General features: G+C 43.2%; 1 protein-coding gene across 1 annotated transcript in view; it reads left to right on the forward strand.

The window, feature by feature from the left end:
• Nucleotides 1-21906, forward strand: part of LOC141094869 (peroxidasin homolog) — a 65424-nt gene that overhangs the window by 10508 nt on the left and 33010 nt on the right. The window contains exons 6-14 of the mRNA XM_073580873.1: nucleotides 320-391; nucleotides 656-825; nucleotides 2445-2562; nucleotides 3094-3263; nucleotides 5540-5812; nucleotides 8560-8676; nucleotides 20716-20874; nucleotides 20967-21069; nucleotides 21205-21362. Coding sequence (XP_073436974.1) covers nucleotides 320-391; nucleotides 656-825; nucleotides 2445-2562; nucleotides 3094-3263; nucleotides 5540-5812; nucleotides 8560-8676; nucleotides 20716-20874; nucleotides 20967-21069; nucleotides 21205-21362 — 1340 coding nt within the window. The remainder of the gene's footprint in view (nucleotides 1-319; nucleotides 392-655; nucleotides 826-2444; nucleotides 2563-3093; nucleotides 3264-5539; nucleotides 5813-8559; nucleotides 8677-20715; nucleotides 20875-20966; nucleotides 21070-21204; nucleotides 21363-21906) is intronic.

Raw genomic sequence — 21906 nt, forward strand, 5'->3', positions numbered from 1 at the left:
ATTAAAACCTCACCTTGTGTCAGCAGTCTCTATACTATATACTGCTTCCATACTGGTCTCTAGACTATATACAGTACCTGGTGGACTCTCAGGATGATTCCTGACATTGGTAAGACCATCACAAAGTAAAGGGACAGTCTGAACCTTCTACATTTGCTCTTTAGTTAAATACAATTTTTTTTATGATCAGCAATTTCAGGCCGATTCTATGATAATTTTTCAGTGTGTAATTACAAATCCTAATGTGTTTCTATTTCTCACCATTTTCAAGATCTCTGCTTCCTGACAGTGAACTGCTTTAATGTCTAACTGCTTGCAGGTTTTTGCACAATAATCGGATCAGCAGGATTCAGCCAGGAACCTTCTCTAAGCTTCTGTCTCTCACCCGGTTGTAAGTGGTCGTTTTATACCATTGTATTAATGGTGTTACCCAGCGCCTGTCATTTCTGCTGATATGGTGCCCGCCGCAGCTTGGTAGCTGCTGTTCACGTCCTATTCTAATTAGTAGGACAGGTGCACAATATTTGCCAACCCCTGGCAGTTGCCACTTCAGTTGCACCTTTACTCTCCAGATGTGGAGGTGAGAGGGCCTGGGTGACCCCTTTTAACTATGCGGTCAGCAGCTTTATAGAGCTTGACTCTTGTATACGGACAGACGTCTCGATTCCAATCCCCTGTTCTGCGACTGTGAACTCATGTGGCTGGTGGATCTTCTCCGCACGTTCTCAGAGAGGAGCAGCACACACACGGCCGCAACGTGCGAGCACCCCGTACACCTGCGAGGGATGTCGGTGAGCTCACTGTCTGAAGATCACTTTAACTGCGGTAAGCCATCAGATTTTATTATATTGCATATACTTATTTTACTCCTCATCCAGGGCATCTTTATTCACAAATCAACAGCTGTCTACCACAGCCAGAGGGCTGTATGTGGCCTGTGGGCTGATCTTTGCCCAGTTCTGGTCTACATTATAGGGCAAAATTTGGTGATCACTGAGGGTCCTAGCACTTGACTATCTTGCTGATATAGATGCTGGGTTATACTGGTATAGATGCTGGATTATACTGGTATCTGGATGCTGGGTTATACTGGTATGGATGTTGGATTATACTGGTATGGATGCTGGGATAGACTGGTATAAATGCAGGATTATACTGGTATCTGGATGCTGAGTTATACTAGTATGAATGATGGGTTATACTGGTGTGGATGCTGTATTATACTGGTATGGATGCTGAGTTATACTAGTATAGATGCTGAGTTATACTGGTGTGGAAGCTGGGTTATACTGGTATAAATGCTGGATGATAATGTTAAGGATGCTGAGTTATACTGGTTTGGATGCTGGGTTAGACTGGTATAAATGCTAGGTTATACTGGTGTGGATGTTGGGTTATACTGGTATGGATGCTGGGTTATACTGGTATGGATGCTGGGTTATACTGGTATTGATGCTGGGTTATACTGGTATGGATGCTGGGTTATACTGGTATGGATGCTGGGTTATACTGGTATGGATGCTGGGTTATACTGGTATGGATGCTGGGTTATACTGGTATGGATGCTGGGTTATACTGGTATGGATGCTGGGTTATACTGGTATGGATGCTGGGTTATACTTGTTTGAATGTTGGGTTATACTGGTATGGATGCTGGGTTATACTGGTATCTGGATGCTGAGTTATACTAGTATGAATGATGGGTTATACTGGTGTGGATGCTGTATTATACTGGTGTGGATGCTGTATTATACTGGTGTGGATGTTGGATTATACTGGTATAGATGCTGGGTTATACTGGTATGGATGCTGGGTTATACTGGTATGGATGCTGGGTTATACTGGTATGGATGCTGGGTTATACTGTTATGGATGCTGGGTTATACTGTTATGGATGCTGGGTTATACTGGTATGGATGCTGGGTTATACTGGTATGGATGCTGGGTTATACTTGTTTGAATGTTGGGTTATACTGGTATGGATGCTGGGTTATACTGGTATGAATGCTGGGTTATACTTGTATGAATGTTGGGTTATACTAGTATGGATGCTGGGTTATACTGGTATGAATGCTGGGTTATACTTTTATGAATGTTGGGTTATACTGGTATGAATGTTGGGTTATGCTGGTATGAATGCTGGGTTATACTGGTATGGATGCTGGGTTATACTGGTATGGATGCTGGGTTATACTGGTATGAATGTTGGGTTATACTGGTATGAATGTTGGGTTATGCTGGTATGAATGCTGGGTTATACTGGTATGGATGCTGGGTTATACTGGTATGAATGTTGGGTTATACTGGTATGGATGCTGGGTTATACTGGTATGGATGCTGGGTTATACTGGTATGGATGCTGAGTTATACTGGTATGAATGTTGGGTTATACTGGTATGGATGCTGGGTTGTACTGGTGTTGATGGGGACAATTTTCTTTTCAGTGATGCCTCGTATTATATCAGAACCCAAAGATGCAGACATCATTCTTGGGAACACTGTTTATTTCATCTGTCGGGCAGAAGGGAACCCCAAGCCTGATATTGTATGGCTGCACAACAAGTGAGTCATCCTGTGATCAGTACACAAAGAATGCAATGTTATTGGGATGTAGTGGTAGTTACACAGTATAATGGTTTTAGGCCCTGTATGCCAGTATTTGGTTACTGTAGAGCTATTAGGCACAACAAAGTAACAATTTCTAGTGCACTCTATAGTATAATATTCAATCCCTGATCATGGCCATATTGTGTTTGCACTGTATGGTGGTATTATTGGGCCTGCAGCATATCGTATCAGTGGTCACTTATTTAAGCACTGTGTGCTCTGTATGGTGCTATTACTTAGACACTGATGATGGTGATGAGTCCTGCATGGCACTCACTAGGTACTGTTATGTAATATTATTTTTAGCCCTGGGGGACACTTTGTACTCTGGCGGTATTATTTGGGCACTGTAATGGAGAAAATGCCGGGTCACTGAGTAGCTGCACTATTTGGACACTGTTTGGTACTGCGGTCAGGGAACTTTGCCTTGGTAATTGGTATGACTACTGGTCACTATATATTCTTTACTGTATGGTTTCGGCACAGAAATGAGATTGATACAAGCTATGACGGGCGGCTGAGTCTTCTACACGACGGGACCCTGATGATCCAGAATACCCAGGAATCTGATAAAGGCATTTACCAATGTGCTGCCAAAAACATTGCTGGGGAGGTGCGCACACAGGAAGCCATTCTGCGCTACTCTGGCAGCCGATGTGAGTTTTCAGTCAGTTTTTCCACTGCCCTTAACATGATATAGACATACAGTCATATGTAAAAGTTTGGGCACCCCTATTAATGTTAACCTTTTTTCTTTATAACAATTTTGGTTTTTGCAACAGCTATTTCAGTTTCATATATCTAATAACTGATGGACTCAGTTATATTTCTGGATTCAAATGAGGTTTATTGTACTAACAGAAAGTGTGCAATCTGCATTTAAACAAAATTTCACCGGTGCAAAAGTATGGGCACCCTTATCATTTTCTTGATTTGAACACTCCTAACTACTTTTTACTGACTTCCTGAAGCACTAAATTGGTTTTGTAACCTCATTGAGCTTTGATCTTCATAGCCAGGTGTATCAATTCATGAGAAAAGGTATTTAAGGTGGCCACTTGCAAGTAGTTCTCCTATTTGATTCTCCTATGAAGAGTGGCATCATGGGCTCCTCAAAACAACTCTCAAATGATCTGAAAACAAAGATTATTCAACATAGCTTTTCAGGGGAAGGATACAAAAAGTTGTCTCAGAGATTTAACCTGTCAGTTTCCACTGTGAGGAACATAGTAAGGAAATGGAAGAACACAGGTACAGTTCTTGTTAAGCCCAGAAGTGGCAGGCCAAGAAAAATATCAGAAAGGCAGAGAAGAAGAATGGTGAGAACAGTCAAGGACAATCCACAGACCACCTCCAAAGACCTGCAGCATCATCTTGCTGAAGATGGTGTCACTGTGCATCGGTCAACAATACAGCGCACTTTGCACAAGGAGAAGCTGTATCGGAGAGTGATGCGAAAGAAGCCGTTTCTGCAAGCACGCCACAAACAGAGTCGCCTGAGGTATGCAAAATCACATTTGGACAAGCCAGTTACATTTTGGAAGAAGGTCCTGTGGACTGATGAAACAAAGATTGAGTTGTTTGGTCATACAAAAAGGCGTTATGCATGCGCTGTATTGTTGACCGATGCACAGTGACACCATCTGCAGCAAGATGATGCTGCAGGTCTTTGGAGGTGGTCTGTGGATTGTCCTTGACTGTTCTCACCATTCTTCTTCTCTGCCTTTCTGATATTTTTCTTGGCCTGCCACTTCTGGGCTTAACAAGAACTGTACCTGTGTTCTTCCATTTCCTTACTATGTTCCTCACAGTGGAAACTGACAGGTTAAATCTCTGAGACAACTTTTTGTATCCTTCCCCTGAAAAGCTATGTTGAATAATCTTTGTTTTCAGATCATTTGAGAGTTGTTTTGAGGAGCCCATGATGCCACTCTTCATAGGAGAATCAAATAGGAGAACTACTTGCAAGTGGCCACCTTAAATACCTTTTCTCATGATTTGATACACCTGGCTATGAAGTTCAAAGCTCAATGAGGTTACAAAACCAATTTAGTGCTTCAGGAAGTCAGTAAAAAGTAGTTAGGAGTGTTCAAATCAAGAAAATGATAAGGGTGCCCATACTTTTGCACCGGTCAAATTTTGTTTAAATGCAGATTGCACATTTTCTGTTAGTACAATAAACCTCATTTGAATCCAGAAATATAACTGAGTCCATCAGTTATTAGATATATAAAACTGAAATAGCTGTTGCAAAAACCAAAATTGTTATAAAGAAAAAAGGTTAACATTAATAGGGGTGCCCAGACTTTTACATATGACTGTATTTGCCATTCTAAAGACTAAGGACGCTGTAATAATCCCACTGAGAAGTGTATTGGTTGCCTTATTAGTTTTTATCCAACTTTCCCCAAAAATGTAAACTCTTTCAATCAGCTGAATATAATTTAAATCTGTCAACAAGTTGTTGCTATGGAATCTGAGAGCAGCATAATGTAAGGGCAGAAAGGCTGATGATATGTCACTTATTGGGCTGCTTGGTGCACTTTGGATAGAATTCCTGTTTTTTCTTCTGCAGATCAAGAAGTACTCAGAATGCTGAGCTGTGTATAACCCCGCCCACATCACTGATTGGCAGCTTTCTGCGTACACTGTATATTGTCATCAAACTACCAATCAGTGGTGGGGCGTGGATATGCAGATTAGCTGGACTGTCGTGCACGAGACACCTAGTCCTGCAATGATCTCCTGCTGCTAAAACACTGGTTGTATTGATGCTGCAGCATTGAAACTAATAAGTGAGACATCGCTGGAATCAGGATCTCTTTCTCTATATTATGCTGCGCTCAGATGAAATCGCAAGAACCTGCTGACAGACTCTCTTTAAGTGCCAGTGTCTTCATAATTTTATTAAAGATTTGCCTGTTTCCAACAGCAAAGCCGGTTTTTATAATACAGCCCCAGAACACCGAGGTCCTAGTAGGCAGCAGCGTTACACTGGAATGTGGTGTCTCCGGAGATCCACAGCCAAGTATTACATGGACTACAGACACAGGAGATCCTGTCTCAACTAATGATCGCTTCACCATCACCAGTTCTGGAGGCCTGTACATCCAAAATGTCACCTTCTCCGAGCAGGGGCTGTATTGGTGTCACGCCAGTAACAGCGAAGGCTCCATACAGGCCCCCGCTTCTATTATTGTGCAAGGTAAATCTCAGCATACAGTTATTAGTGATCACTGCTGCTGATACAGGGGAAGTTGCTGGATGATGGAGGTTGTAAACAAATTTAGTGATCTGGAGAAGTATAGAGAGGTGGTGGACACTCATTTTTTTTTTTCCTAGACAGCACATGGACCCTTATAGTTTGATTGATCCATGCACCCATCCTTTTAAAGACTGATCCATGTCTCCGGTCCATAACTCACAACTTGTCCTATTCTTATCCAAAGACTCTGCCATTAAAGTCTGTGGAGATCCATATAAAACAGAGGGAACACGGAAGGCAGACTCTGTACTTTAGAGTTCTGTCTAAATTTTATCCTGTCAGAGATAGCAGCCAAGGGTTGTCACACAAATCACACCGCTGCCACCAATGTGTCACAAATAACACCATGGGGGTCACACAGAACTCGCTGCTGTCAATAATTTTTAGAGGGAACAACTCCGCTGCCCTCAATCCTCAGGGCAACAAAGCAATTGATGAGTAATGGACAAGACCACGGCTGCTTCCACTACTAGACCAGTTATCTGGGAACTTTCACAGTGAGCGCATGGTATATATGTTTCTGATTCCAGCACATGTAATATATATATATATATATATATATATATATATATATATATATATATATATATATATCCCGATACGGTCACTCCGAGCTCCACAATAACAAAATAAGATCCATTACTAGCTGCCACCACCAATCATTTATAGAGGCTGATTGGATGCCCTTTACAGGTAGCTTGAGGGGTGCGGCTTACAAAGCAAAAGGAACAAAGCTAATAAATTTTATATATTTAATCCAGAAAGGTAGGCAGTGTTTAGAAATAATATACAAAGATGATACAAAATGGGGGCAAACAATACGGTATATACAATTATATAAAGTAAAAGGGAATAACGAAAGAAAATTATTAAACCTGATGTTGCAGGAGTGGCTCTTAACTTTATAGAGGGACGTTTTCCGATTAGGAAAGTCGAACACCCTCACAGTTGACTATGTCTTCCAGAATGAACAAAGACAGATACCCAAATTCTGCTTTTTAGTAGATCAATATTATGTCCACATACCTCCCCTTGGTGAGCTCATAAGGGGGTTGGTTGTGGGACGTGTTAGGTCTGTTTAAATTTTATGGGATCCCTACATTTCAGGATATCTGCGCCCCTGGAGGTCACAGGTGGTAGACATTGTTGTCATGTTTCTTATCACGATTTTATCTGTCTATAGAGAGGAAACATGGCCTGGATAGCATCATCCATTGGTCCGATATTATGTTGTTGGAGTTAGAATGGTCTCAAGGTCAAGTGAGTGAAGACGTTATGCTTGTCCCTTGGCTATGACCCAGAAAATATATCTCCCATAAATATAGTTCAATGCAAACCATAATATTCATCATTAATGGTTCCAACTGGTCTTCGATCAGTGCTTTGATCAGAGGAAGCTCTTTGGTTTGGAAGCATACTTCCTCACCTCTTCGTAAATGAATCCCAGCCTTGGTGTCCTCTTCCTAGTAAATCTCTATGCACTAATTCCCTGTCCAATGCAGGAGGCCCCTAATTTAGTGGAGATGGAAGTCTCAGCTTTCTCTCTCACTTTCACTTTTTTAATTAGTTTCTCTCTTCCTTGGTTTTAATTAGTTTCCTTCTTTTCCAACCACAATTAATCCCATGTGCTCAATATGAGGGTGACATGTCTCCTCTCCGGAGATGTCTTATGGATTTTAATTTCTCTCTATGACAAATCCATTTTTAACTAATCCATTGCTTAGTGTCAATGGATAAAAAAGGTTTGAGCAGTCTTCCTCTGCTTCAGTGAAAAAAAAAAAAATGGATGAGACCTGAGAAATGAAAAATATCTTTCTTTCTCTTAGATGGTAAACACCAAAGGGCTGGAGGGCACCACTGCTCAGGATCACCAGTGCATGCTAAATTAGCAACTGACACAAAACAAAAGAGAGCATGCACAAAGAGGGATCACCAGACATCAGATGAAGTGAAAAAACATAAATTGACCGCCCCTGATGAAGCCAGGTTACCTGGCGTAACGCGTCGGGCATTTGTGGGCCCCCCGCTTCTTCCACCGTTTCTTTCCATTATCTAATCTTCATGCTGCTCCAGTCTGAAGCCTCCCATATGTAGGGATAGATCGCTAAACATCTAGGTACAGGTTGTATTGGTCATCTTTCTCTGTGCCCTTCTGATTTCGGGTAGAGATCTTCTATTTAATGGTATTTTCCCATTGCTATACCCGTGCTTGTGAGCAGCATTGATCTTGTTATATATTTGTTTACTAGCGGAACTGTGTTTTCTTTTATTCAGTTATCATCTCTCTATTTTAGGGATATGTATTTTACTTTTCTCTGTTCCGTTTAACGGAATGTTCTAGCGGGGTCCATTTTAACCCTATTGTGGGTTGGTACTTTTCTTGTATTGCCCTAATGGGCTTTTTAATGTTTTTAACTTGTCAGTGTGTTGCACGGTAATACAAATATACTAATAAAATTTGTTTTTTCACTTCATCTGATGTCTGGTGATCCCTCTTTGTGCATGTTCTCTTTTGTTTTGTGTCAGTCTCTTAGATGGTAACACGCGGATGTGTGAATAGAGCCTTACTTTGACTCTTTATGGTCACTTACAACATATTGTGAAGTAGTTTGAATATATTAAAGAATATCTTGCTTTACTGCTACGGTCAAAATTACTCAATTTGTGAATTCATCCCCTTTTTTTAGAAGTGCAAAAGTTTACTGTGGTTCCCAATGACCAGGCCTTGAACGAGGGGCAAGATGCCCAATTTCCATGTATTGCAAGTGGACAACCAGCTCCAGTCATAACTTGGACCAAGCAAGGTAAGGCCCTAAACCGTCATCCATCATGATGGGGTAAATCTACAATATATGGAACCATTAGGCTAAGTTCACATTAGGCGTTTTTTCTGCATTTTTTTCTTCTCATTTTCAGCTGCATTTTACAGTACCAGAAAAGCCTGAGATTTCAGAAATCTCATGCACACACATTGTTTTTCTTTTGTCATTAATATATTGTGCATTGCATGTTTTTTGGACATAGAGCATGTCACTTCTTTCAGCGTTTTTTCAGTATTTTTCACCTATCAACCTAAAGGGGTGGTGAAAAAACCTGCAGATATCATGTTTTGCAGCATTTTTTGTTCCAAAATCTTATTCTATATAATAGGATTTTTTTTCAACTCTAAACTCTATCAACATGCACATAAGACAAATCTAGCATGTCAAAACTGCAGCAAAAAAAAGCGCAAGAAAAACCAAGGAAAACATGCTTTTTTTCTGCAGCTTCTTTCCTGCCAAGACATCAGGTTTTGCTGCAAAAAAAAGAAATGGTAAAAAAACACCTAGTGTGAACTTACCCTTAGTGTATTGTTTCCTAACTTCAACATCAATCTATACAAGTGTTTTTTCCAGAATCTCTAAGAAACTGGCATGTATCATAATTTAAAGAGATTATTGTGGTTTCAGAAACTAAATGTTATTTTTTGTATAAAGAAAAACGAAGAGTACCTGATAAAGAAGTCACAAAACTTTGACATAGGTTATACAATATTCCAACATATTTTTGCATCAATTACTCTGTTTTTAGGATCTCCTTGCTGCAATTTAATAAAAACCTAATTGCTCACTTCCGGTGGGTTAACATCTTTCCTGGTCACGTGATGAACTCATTCACTAAAAAACAGAGGTGTGAAAACTGTACTGTCAATGTTGTTAGCCCTGCGACCGTGTAAATATCACATGACCTGGACTGATTCTTATCAGGTGGGAGGAAACAGTAAAGCTGCCGTTACACTAAGCGACGCACCAGCGATCCCGACAACGATACAACCTGGTAAGGATCGCTGGTCGCTAAATGGTAAACAGTCAGATTTACCCAACGACGCAGCAACGATCCAGAGATCCGTATAACGACCTCGGCGGTCGTTGGGACCTTGTCACAAAGCAGCTATTCTGATGACTCCCGCCTGTGTCCCTGAATTCCGAGTTGCTAAGGCCTATTTCACACATCAGTTTTTTCCCATCAGTCAAGATCCGCCAATTTTTTAAAAAACCGGATCTGCCAAAAAAGGGGCGGATCCGTTTTTTACACACATAGACTTACATTATTGGCGGATCTTGACTGACGGTCGTCCGTCAGACACGTTATTGTACGGATCCGCCAAGATTTTAGCGGCTCCCGGGCGGATGAGACAGACCCTGCAACGTTTTTTTGCAGTGACGGTCTGCTATTTTCACTCCGGGAAGCATTTTAACCCTTAACTACCGTCCTGGGAGCCGCTAAAATCTCTCTCTCTCTCTCCATACCCGCTCTCTTCTCGCGGCTCCCGGATCATGCCCGCGAGTTCCCCGCTCTCTTCTCGTGGCTCCAGGATTATGCCCGCGAGTTCCCCGCTCTCTCCTCGCGGACCCGCTACATCGGCGGTACTTTTTTTCAGGTCTGCGGTTCCTTTAACACTCCTAGATCGGCGGATCCCGTCAAACCAACGGTCCGGTGGATCCCGTTCGTGTTTCGATAGACACGGATCCGTTCTCCGCCTTTTTGGCGGCTGGCAACTGACTGGAAAAAAGTGTGAAACAGGCCTAATGAGGTCGCTCATCGGTGTCAAACACAGCGATGCATGCTGGCCAGCGGGACACCAGCGATCAAAAATGGCTTAGGACATTCGAGCACGATCAGCGACATTGCAGCGGGGGCCGGTCGCTGCTATGTGTCACATGTAGCAAGATCGCTGGCGAGGTCGCTGTTGCGTCACAAAATATGACGTTTCAGCTAACGATCTCGCTATGTGAGACGGGGCCTTTAGGGTTACTTTTCCTTCACAGCAAGCAGAGATATTGAAATAAGTGAAGAATTAATAGAGAAAGTATAAAGCAAAATCATATAACTTTTCAGCATGCCAAAAAGATCTTTTATCTTGTGAAGCTTAAAATATCCCTTTAATAAAGTCTTCATATTAGACTTCTTCTAATTACAGTATAACACTGCTGTCCTGGCATGGAGCCCGTCTCAGCTGATCATGATTTGGGCTTTGTGCCACAAATTTTAGGACTGCCAGCCCTCTGCAGGGTGTAAAGCACATGCTTCAGTACCGTGTCCAGGAAAGACTGCACTTAAAGTGAACTCGAGCCATGGCAGAGAACTAGTGTCCAGGGATCAATAATATTAACACCTGCCATAGAAATCGAATAAAAGTAATCCCACTCATCCGCGATTTGGTAGGCAACACATCCAAGGACATAATAAACTCAAAGGATTCTCAAGGAGCCTTTGAATATGTGCACAGAGTTTTTTAGGTCTTTGTAGTAAAAACTGGGTATGTGCATAAGGCATCTCCTAAATACAGGTGCAACCACTAGAGTTTTTACACACAAAGCCGCTTCATGAAAAAGCAGTCAGATTTTTCCTGAAGTAGCCCACTGGTGATTGTACTGTCATTTTGGGGGTGGCCTGTACTGCTAGCTTCCTAATATATCTTCTATAAAGAGAGCGGAGAATGATCATGATACTTCTTAATGCAGCTAAAATGTATCTTTGTACCGTCTTAGACAGTGCATAGAAAGATATTAAAATTTGAGAGTCCTCAGTGATTGATGCCTTTTAATGGCCAACTGAAAAGAGTAAATAGCTGTTTTCAAGACTACTCAGGTCTTTTCATCATAACACAAAATCTGAAGAGACAAATATTTATACACAGCAGTGTCACGGTTTCATATCTGACTGTGGCCTAGGGACACATTGAGTGACAGCTCAGCCGCCCTATGGGATCTGAAGTGTGCTGGACTGTTTGTTTTGTGAGAGACAGTCTAGTTATCCAAATCAGATCCTGGGGCGTGCTGGGCTAGCTGCAATTTGATTGACAGTCCTGCTGCTCAATTTGGTCTAGCCTGCAGGCGTTTCCCCAGATGCCTTCCGTCTTTACTGCGACACAGAGGGACAAGAAAATCACGTCTGATTTGTCCTACTCCTGAACTTTTTAGAAGCACTTCACCTTCATATTAAATGGTGTAGGTTTCTTTTAGCAGTGCAGGGATTAATAAGCTCAGTTGAGAGCTCTTGGAATCTTTCCTGCATTAAGGTTCTCAGCTGTTCACTGTTGGCCACACCCCTCTCCTGTATATTCTGTGCCCTGGCTAGCTCTCATTGCCAGAGATAGCTTCATGCTGCATGGTTAGGAGATGGTGGTTTGTTGTTGTTGTTTGATAAGGTATTTTGTGGATTTACCTGAGACTGTTGCTAGGTTTTGGTTGTGTGCTAATTCCCTTCCTTCTCCTACTCTGATTTTACCCCATCCTCCACTCCCCTGTGTATATCTTTGTTGTTTGTGTGAGTATATTTGTATGATTGGTATTTTCCTTTACCCCTGTTTGTATTACCTTGTTAGTGTTGTGAACTCATTTTCTGGTTTACCTCTGGCTTCTGGTGAGGGTGGTGGAGCTGGATGTCTTGACAGAGGAGTCATGAGTTCTCCATCCGGGCTCCCTCTAGTGGTAACAGTAGGTAATGAAGCTGATCTAAATGGCAGAGACCTGCCACCTGAGGAGGAGGACTGTGAGTGGACATCAGGAGTCTCTGACTGGATTTAAGACAGTCGACTCCCTAATTCTGTGCTGGTGATTTTCCTGCCCTGAGGTTCTGGTTTCCAGTTCTGTTCCTGCCTTCTCAAGCTAAGTGTGCTCTGCTATTTTTTCACATGAGATTTGGTCTGGTTTTCTCAGTTTTTGTTGTCAGCCAGCCCATGCTAGGGCTGTGCTGAATCTCCATTCTTATGTCTGTTTATGCCAGTTTACTTTTTGGCCCTGATCAGATTGGTCTCTTTTTGCTCTGTCTTCAGAATATACCAGAGTGCTGATATAGGGAATTGAAGTCTAGTGACTTCAGGGTTTTTGTTATCAGAAAGAGTTGGACATTTTTTGGCAGGGTTTTGTGCGTGATTGCAGACAGCATCTTTCCTTTCCTGTCCTTTCTAGTTAGTGTGGGCCCCATCGTTTGCTCAGCCTATTTTTCTATCTGTGTTTGTGTTTTCATCTTGTCTCACCGACAATACATGTTTGGGTGCTGTCTATTGCTTTGGGGTCTGCTCTGGGGCAGTTTAGATTTCCCCTTTTCTTGCTTTAGGTTTATTTAGTTCTCCGGCTGTGACGAGGCGTCTAGGATCATCGTAGGTACGCTCCACGGCTACTGCTAGTTGTGTGGATAGGATCAGGGGTCTGCATTCCGCTTAGTTACCAACCCCTCTGGTTTTCTGTGGCTTAGCTTGTTTTTGTTTTTCCTCCTCGGTGACTCATTCATAACAGAATCACCAGCCATACCGCAGATTCTAGGGTACTCAAAAGCAGGGGAAAAAAAAGTGTCAGAATTTTTTTTTTTTATGCATTTTTTCCTCTTTCTCTGGGGCCGTAGGAGGATTTTTTCCTTAATGGAGATTAAGCAATTGTCTGATTGTGTGGAGCAGCTTACTGCTGAAGTGCGGGGAATTTCTGCCTATCTCGCTCAATCACATGCGGTTGAACCCAAAATCCCTACTCCTGATGTGTTTTCTGGGGATCGGTCTAAATTTTTTAGTTTTAAGAATGATTGTAAATTATTTCTTGCCTTGAAGCCTAACTCATTGGGGAGCTCTGCGCAGCAGGTTAAAATTGTCATCTCCTTGCTGCACGGCGATCCCCAGGATTGGGCGTTTTCTTTGACACCTGAAGATCCTATTCTGACTAATGTGGATGCATTTTTTCAGGCCTTGGGGTTGTTGTATGATGAACCTAATGCTATTGATCAAGCTGAGAAAACCCTATTGGCATTGAACCAGGGTCAGGATTCTGCAGAGTTATACTGTCAAAAATTCCGAAAGTGGGCGGTTCTTACTACATGGAATGATGGTGCCTTGGCAGCTCTCTTTAGCAAGGGTTTATCAGAAACCGTAAAAGTTATTATGATGGGATTTCCTGTTCCCTCTGGTCTTGACGATTCTATGTCATTAGCCATTCAAGTTGATCAGCGTTTACGTGAACGTAAAACTACACGAGAGGTGTTGCCACCGTTTGAACAAATGTCTGAACCTATGCAATGTGATAGAGTTTTGTCGCAACGTCAGGAGTAGAGAAGGCGTAGTAAGCTGTGTTTTCTCTGTGGAGATGCCCCTCATATTATTTCTGTCTGCCCTAAACGAGAGAAACGTTTTGCACACACGTTTGCTGTGGGTGGCGTACAACCTAAGTTTCTTTTGGCAATTACTCTGATCTGCTCCTTATCCACATTTTCTGCCAAGGCTTTTGTGGATTCAGGAGTGGCTTTGAATCTGATGGATTTGGATTTTGCTAAACGTTGTGGTTTTCCCATGATACCTCTGCAGACGCCTATTCCTTTGAGGGGTATTGATGCTACTCCTTTGGCGGAGAATAAACCTCAGTTTTGGACCAAGATGATAATGCGGGCCGCCCCAGACCACCAAGAAAATTGTAAATTTTTGGTACTGCATAATTTGCAAGATACTATTGTTCTGGGTTTTCCCTGGTTGCAAATCCATAATCCAGTTTTGGATTGGAAATCTGTGTCTGTGGTGAGTTGGGGCTGTCGATGTGCTCTTGGTGACACTCCTGTTTTCTCCACTTCTCCCCAGTCTCATGATGTTCCTTACTATTTGGCTGATTTTTATGATGTACTTAGTGAGAGTAAGGCTAGTTTCACACTAGCGTTTTTGAGCGCAGCGACGGCCTGCGCACGGCCGCCGCTAAGCCCCGCCCCCTGCCGCGCCTCCGCCGGTAGCTCCGCCTACCTGCGCATGACGCTGCATGCGCCCTGCGTCCCCTATCTTTATCACTGGGGGGCGCAGGCCATGCGCAGTATGTGTTTGGCGGCACATGCGTCCTTTTGACGGTGCGCTGACCTGCGCCAAACGCAACCTGCTGCAGTTTGGTTGCGCCGGCGCACCGTCAAAAAGGCGCATGCGCCGCCAAATGCATACTGCGCACGGCCTGCGCCCCCAGTGATAAAGATAGGGGACGCAGGGCGCATGCAGCGTCATGCGCCGGTAGGCGGAGCTACCGGCGGAGGCACGGCAGGGGGCGGGGCTTAGCGGCGGCCGTGCGCAGGCCGTCGCTGCGCTCAAAAACGCTAGTGTGAAACTAGCCTAAGTCTGCGTCCCTGCCTCCTCATAGGAGTTATGACTGTGCAATTGAGTTGAGGCCTGGGTGTAAATTTCCCAAGGGTCGGCTTTTCAACTTATCTGTACCTCAACACGAGGCTATGCGATCTTATATTAAGGAGTCGTTGGAGAAGGGTCTTATTAGACCATCCTCTTCACCCTTAGGTGCTGGGTTTTTTTTCGTGGCGAAGATGGTTCATTAAGGCCTTGTATTGACTATCGTTCCCTTAAGATTACTGTTAAATATCAGTATCCGTTACCCCTGATTTCTGATTTATTCTCCAGAGTTAAAGGTGCCTGCTGGTTTACTAAGCTTGACCTCAGGGGGGCGTATAATCTTATTCGCAGCAAGCATGGGGATGAATGCGAGACTGCGTTTAATACTCCGGAGGGACATTTTGAGTACCTGGTGATGCCTTTTGGGCTCACTAATGCCCCTTCTGTCTTCCAATCCTTCATGAATGATATTTTCCGGGACTTTGTGGATAAGTTTTTGATCATCTATTTGGATGATATTCTGATCTTTTCCAGTGATAGGGATTCTCATGTGGAACATGTTCGGACTGTGTTCCGGATTTTGAGGGAGAACTCCCTGTATGTTAAGGGATCGAAATGCCTTTTTGGTGTACAGAGGATTTCGTTTTTGGGATTTATTTTGTCTCCATCAACTATTGAAATGGACCCGGCTAAGGTACAGGCCATTTATGATTGGGTTCAGCCCACTTCTTTGAAGGCTCTCCAAAAGTTTTTGGGTTTTGCTAATTTTTATCGTAAATTTATAGCTAATTTTTCTGGTATTGCCAAACCTCTGACTGATCTGAACAAGAAGAGCGCTGATATGCTGAATTGGTCTCAAGAGGCTGTTTTGGCATTTCAGGAGCTCAAGCGGAGGTTCACTTCTGCTCCGGTTTTACGGCAACCTGATGTCTCACTTCCATTTCAGGTAGAGGTAGATGCTTCGGAGATTGGTGCAGGAGCTGTTTTGTCCCAAAAAGATCCGGTGACTTCTAAGATGAATCCCAGTGCCTTCTTTTCCCGAAAGTTCTCCCCATCTGAACGCAACTATGATGTGGGGAATCGGGAATTGTTGGCCATGAAGTGGGCATTCGAGGAGTGGAGACATTGGTTGGAGGGAGCTAGACATCAAGTTGTGGTCCTTACTGACCACAAGAATTTGATTTACCTGGAGTCGGCCAAACGCTTGAATCCTAGACAGGCTAGGTGGGCCTTGTTTTTCACGCGTTTTGATTTTGTGGTCTCCTTCTGAGCACCAAGAATGTTAAGGCAGACGCCCTTTCTAGGAGTTTCTTTGCTGATTCTCCTATTGTGACCAAACCTACTGCCATCCTAGGTGAGGGGGTAGTTCTTTCTGCCATCTCGCCCGATTTGAGACGTGCCCTGGAAGAATTTCAGGACGACAAACCTGAGCGTTGTCCTATGGGAAAATTGTATGTTCCTGACCAGTGGAGGAAGTGAGTTATGTCTGAAGTTCATTGCTCCGCGTTAACTGGTCATCCAGGTATTTTTGGTACCAGAGATTTGGTGAGTCGGTCTTTTTGGTGGCCCGCCTTATCTCGTGATGTCAGGAATTTTGTGCAGTCTTGTGGGACTTGTTCCCGGTCTAAACCCTGTTCGCTTTCTAGTGGGTTGTTGATGCCCTTGCCGGTGCCCAAGAGGCCATAGACCCATATCTCAATGGATTTTATTTCTGATCTTCCTGTCTCTCAGAGAATTACTGTTATCTGGGTGATTTGAGAGAGATTTTCTAAGATGGTCCATCTTGTACCACTCCCAAAGCTGCCATCTTCCTCAGAGTTGGTGCCCTTGTTTTAACAGGTGGTTCTGTTCCATGGGATTCCTGAGAACATTGTGTCGGACAGAGGAGTCCAGTTTGTCTCCAGATTTTGGAAAGCTTTTTGTTCCAAGCTGGGAATTCAGTTATCCTTCTCCTCTGCGTTTCACCCACAGACCAATGGGCAGACTGAGAGAACAAACCAGACGTTGGAGTCTTATTTGAGATGTTTTATATCTGCTGATCAGGATGATTGGGTCTCATTTTTGCCCTTGGCCGAATTCGCCCTAAATAATAGAGCTAGTTCTGCCACATTGATGTCGCCCTTTTGCTGTAACTTTGGGTTTCATCCTCGATTTTCTTCAGGGCAAGTGGAATCTTCAGCCTGCCCAGGTGTTGACACTGTGGTAGAGAGAATGCAGTAGATTTGGGACCAAGTGGGGTGGATAAGTTGTCCCTCTCTCAAGAAAAGGCCCAGCGGTTTTCCAACCGGCATAGGACCATTGGTCCCCGGTTTAAAGTGGGTAATATGGTTTGGTTGTCATCAAAAAATATCTCTATGAAGGTTGCGTCTCCAAAGTTCAAGCCAAGATTTATTGGACCTTATAGGATTTTGGAGATTCTTAACCCGGTTTCTTTTCGATTGGCTCTTCCAGTTACATTTAAGTTCCATAACATGTTTCATAAGTCTCTGTTGAAGAGGTTTGTTGAGCCAGTGGTTCCTATGGCGGCACCTCCTGACCCTGTGTTGGTTGAGGGTAATGTGGAATATGAGGTGGAAAAAATACTGGATTATCGTCTGGCTAGACGGAGACTCCAGTATTTGGTGGAAGGGTTATGGCCAGGAGGACAATTTTTGGGTCCCTGCCTCTGACATTCATGCCGACAGATTGGTTCGTGTTTTTCACCGGGTCCATCCTGATCGGCCCGGTGGCGTGAATGAGGGTTCGGTGACCCCTCCTCAAGGGGGGGGGTACTGTTGTGAACTCATTTTCTGGTTTACCTCTGGCTTCTGGTGAGGGTGGTGGAGCTGGATGTGTTGACAGAGGAGTCGTGAGTTCTCCATCCGGGCTCCCTCTAGTGGTAATAGTAGGTAATGAAGCTGATCTAAATGGCAGAGACCTGCCACCTGAGGAGGAGGACTGTGAGTGGACATCAGGAGTCTCTGACTGGATTTAAGACAGCCGACTCCCTAATTCTGTGCTGGTGATTTTCCTGCCCTGAGGTTCTGGTTTCCAGTTCTGTTCCTGCCTTCTCAAGCTAAGTGTGCTCTGCAATTTTTTCACATGAGATTTGGTCTGGTTTTCTCAGTTTTTGTTGTCAGCCAGCCCATGCTAGGGCTGTGCTGAATTTCCTTTCTTATGTCTCTGTTTATGCCAGTTTGCTTTTTGTCCCTGATCAGATTGGTCTCTTTTTGCTCTGTCTTCAGAATATACCAGAGTGCTGATATAGGGAATTGAAGTCTAGTGACTTCAGGGTTTTTGTTATCAGAAAGTGTTGGACATTTTTTGGCAGGGTTTTGTGCATGATTGCAGACAGCATCTTTCCTTTCCTGTCCTTTCTAGTTAGTGTGGGCCCTATCGTTTGCTCAGCCTTTTTTTCTATCTGTGTTTGTGTTTTCATCTTGCCTCACCGACAATACATGTTTGGGGGCTGTCTATTGCTTTGGGGTCTGCTCTTGGGCAGTTTAGATTTCCCCTTTTCTTGCTTTAGGTTTATTTAGTTCTCCGGCTGTGACGAGGCGTCTAGGATCATCGTAGGTACGCTCCACGGCTACTGCTAGTTGTGTGGATAGGATCAGGGGTCTGCAATCCGCTTAGTTACCAACCCCTCTGGTTTTCTGTGGCTTAGCTTGTTTTTGTTTTTCCTCCTCGGTGACTCATTCATAACAGTTAGTCTGGTTGGTGTATTATGGTACACTTCTATTCCACTCTTCCCTAGCTGGGGAAAGGGTACAGACAGAGGGTGGATTCAGAAGCTTAGCAAGGTAAGTGGCCCCGGGGTCTTCAGCATCAGAAGTAATCCAGGGAAAAGGAGAGCTAGGGTGCCCCTAGCGTTAGGGACAGGGAAGGAGCCCCTGGTCCCATGACACCCGATAACCGAGTCCTGACACAAGCTATTTAACTGGGTTGCTGTCTGCAGTCCAGTATCAGTTGTAGCTTTGCTTCATTAGGTTTGTGTGCTTGCTCTGTGTCTGACTTTTTGATCTTTTTGCTGACCTTGGACTTGTTGTGACTATTCATGTGAATTATCCCTTCTGCTTTTGGCTCTCTCTGACTTCAGGTATTTGAACCCAGACTTTGCCTCTGATTATCTGTTTGTTGTACTCCCTAGTCTTTATGTACCCTTCTGGCATTTGACCCCCGACTGTTACCTGACCACACCATTGTCTTACCCCTCTGTACTATGAGCCCTCCTGGTATCTGACCTCGGACCTCCTGACTACCCTGTCTCATGGCTTGCCCGTGAGTAGTGACTCAGTGTGACAAATAGGACACAGAATAGTGCAGTAAATAAGAGAAGTGATGTGAAGCAGAACTATCAGTATGGGAAGGGGAGAAACAGTTGTGACAGTAAATATTGGTCAGTTCATAGATAAGGAGTTTGGAAAGTTTTATTGTCCCCTGATTGAGGTCTGATCCAGGGTCCTGAGGCCCTCAAATGGTCTAAAGAGCACATACTTTAATTGAGGTAGAAAGACATAAATCCATGCAACACATTAATTCCTGCTCTGAATGTGTCAGTCATCATAAGTTTGGATACCCACATTCTGTTGTCTCTCTGGGATGTGAAGTTACCTTTCTGCACAAGCCATTTCATGTCCATTATTCTGTGATCAGGGTTACAAATGTGTTTGGCCACAGGTAGATCTAATATTTTTTCTTGTGCTATGTGGAGATGAAAATTCATCTTTGTTCTAAGCTTTTGTCCTGTCTCCCCTACATACAGACCCCTAGTTGGACATTTGGTACATAGAATTAAGTACACTAGATTAGTTGTGCTGCAGCTGAAAGTACCTGGAATCTTGTAGTCCTGATGTGAGCTCGGGATCTTTATCTTAGCCATGTTCATTGTAAATGGACAGGTTTACATTTTTTCTGGCTGAAGGAAAGTTTCTGTTGTTGTTGGAGAGGACAAGGAGCTTCTGACAATGTTTCTTAGGTTGGAGACCTGCCTGGAAGTAGTGTGTGTATGTGTGTGGGGGAAGGGGGGGGGTCTGAAAATATAGATATTAATCTGGCATCTACAGTATTTGTAATAAAGATTGTAGTTTCCATGCCGCTCTCCTTAACATCTCCACATTTTGGTTGTAGGTGACTACTAGAGGTGCCGGTTGCTTCCTTCTTGAGTTTTGTAATGTAAGAGATGATTGATTCCTTGATATTCTGGTGGCTCTTGCAATCTGGTTTTCAATTGTTCTTGAGCGGTAACCCGTAAGGTCTTTTTTTTTTTTTCTGCAACGGAAACCTCCTGGAAAAGTCGTCATGGGCACATAGCCATTGACAGGAAGTTCTCCAAATCATCCTCAAAAACCTGGAGGTTCTACTCAGTTTCTGCTTTATAAAAATCTTCAAAAAGACTCCATGTGCACATAACCCTAAAACAAACATCCCTGAAGTTGCTGGTCATCTTCAGGAGGACATAGCAAGAACATCTATGAATGGTTGAAAAGAAATCCAACCAGTTTGTCTACAGATATCAGTCAAATATGAGCCGCAAGAAAGCTAATTCCAATTTTCTACTTGCCTAATAACAGGCTAGCCCAGTGGTTTGACCATTATAAAGTCCTAAAAACTATATCTACTCAAAACATTCTGGAGCACATGGCCATGGTTGGACCTACAGATCTCGACCTCTATTGTATTTGGGGATGACATAATATTTTATAATGAGTTATTGTTTGAACTTCAGTTTATTTCTCATCAGGAGATGAATTACCAAATGATGGAAGGCACATAATCCACGAGTCGGGGACTCTCCAGATCTTAAGGGTCAAGCATCAGGATAGAGGCCAATATGAGTGTCATGCTACAAGCTCAATAGGGGTGAGCTCAGTGTCAGTACAACTCTACGTACAGTCGCATGGTAAGGTTGGCCTGTACTAATGAGTGTATAATTTTTTTGTCTCTTCAATATCAAAGACCTTTCATGTTATGGTCAAATCTGTTTCCTGACAGATATGGTGCGCATTGGAGATGCTTACGTAGAGATGTCCTTGCGGGAGGCTATGCATGGCGTTAATACCAGCTTCAACTCTACCCATAGACATCTGTTCAGCAGGTAGGGGATTTGCTTTGTAGACTTTTAATTGGTAGGTGAGGGATTTTTATCTAGATTAACTACAGAAAAGGGTTAAATGACGGTACTATCCTTCACAGTCTTCATATAAACGCTGACTTTCATCTCTTTACACAGCCTCCCTAAATCTCCCAGTGACTTGGTGGCACTTTCTCGCTATCCCAGAGATCCTGAAGCTATCGAAACGGTAAGGGCAGCGGAAATCCTAGAAATGACTCTGCAGCTCGTAGAGGAACATGTCCAGCAAGGACTCCTTGAAGATCTTAACACCACAAGTAAGTGGTGACTTTGTAAAGTTTTAACACAGGAAATAATTGATGAAATAAACTCCCAATAATCTAGGATGTTTATAATTTCTACTGGCCTCAAAACAGAAACCCTCAGCAGATTTGGAAACCATCAATAGGAGTTATTTAATAAAAAAGTATTACTGCTATACTGAGTAATAAGATAAGGTAAGGTATCCTGCTTTACTCATTAAAAAAATCGGACCGCCATCAGACTACATCTGACTGCGGTCCAATTTTCACAGCCCGTCAGAAAGGAGAAGGTGGATTACCTTTTTTTTATCCATGTATAATACATGACAAACGTATGACATTCGGACCACACTCTGATCAGAATAATCAGTCTGTTCTTATCACACATGGAAAAATCGGGCATGTGAATGAGCTCTTCGTCTTTCTGCATCTGTTCCCTTCTCCTGTCTGTCCATCACTTCCCTTCTTCATAGACTTCAATCAGCAGCAGCTGTAACCTGAACCCTCAGTGAAGCTGAAATCTATCCTATGCTTGTTTCTCTCAAGGTGGATTTTACTA

The sequence above is a fragment of the Dendrobates tinctorius genome, unplaced genomic scaffold (genome assembly GCF_039654945.1).
Source record: "Dendrobates tinctorius isolate UK_male_01 unplaced genomic scaffold, ASM3965494v1 ptg000065l, whole genome shotgun sequence".
Taxonomy (NCBI): Eukaryota; Metazoa; Chordata; class Amphibia; order Anura; family Dendrobatidae; genus Dendrobates; species Dendrobates tinctorius.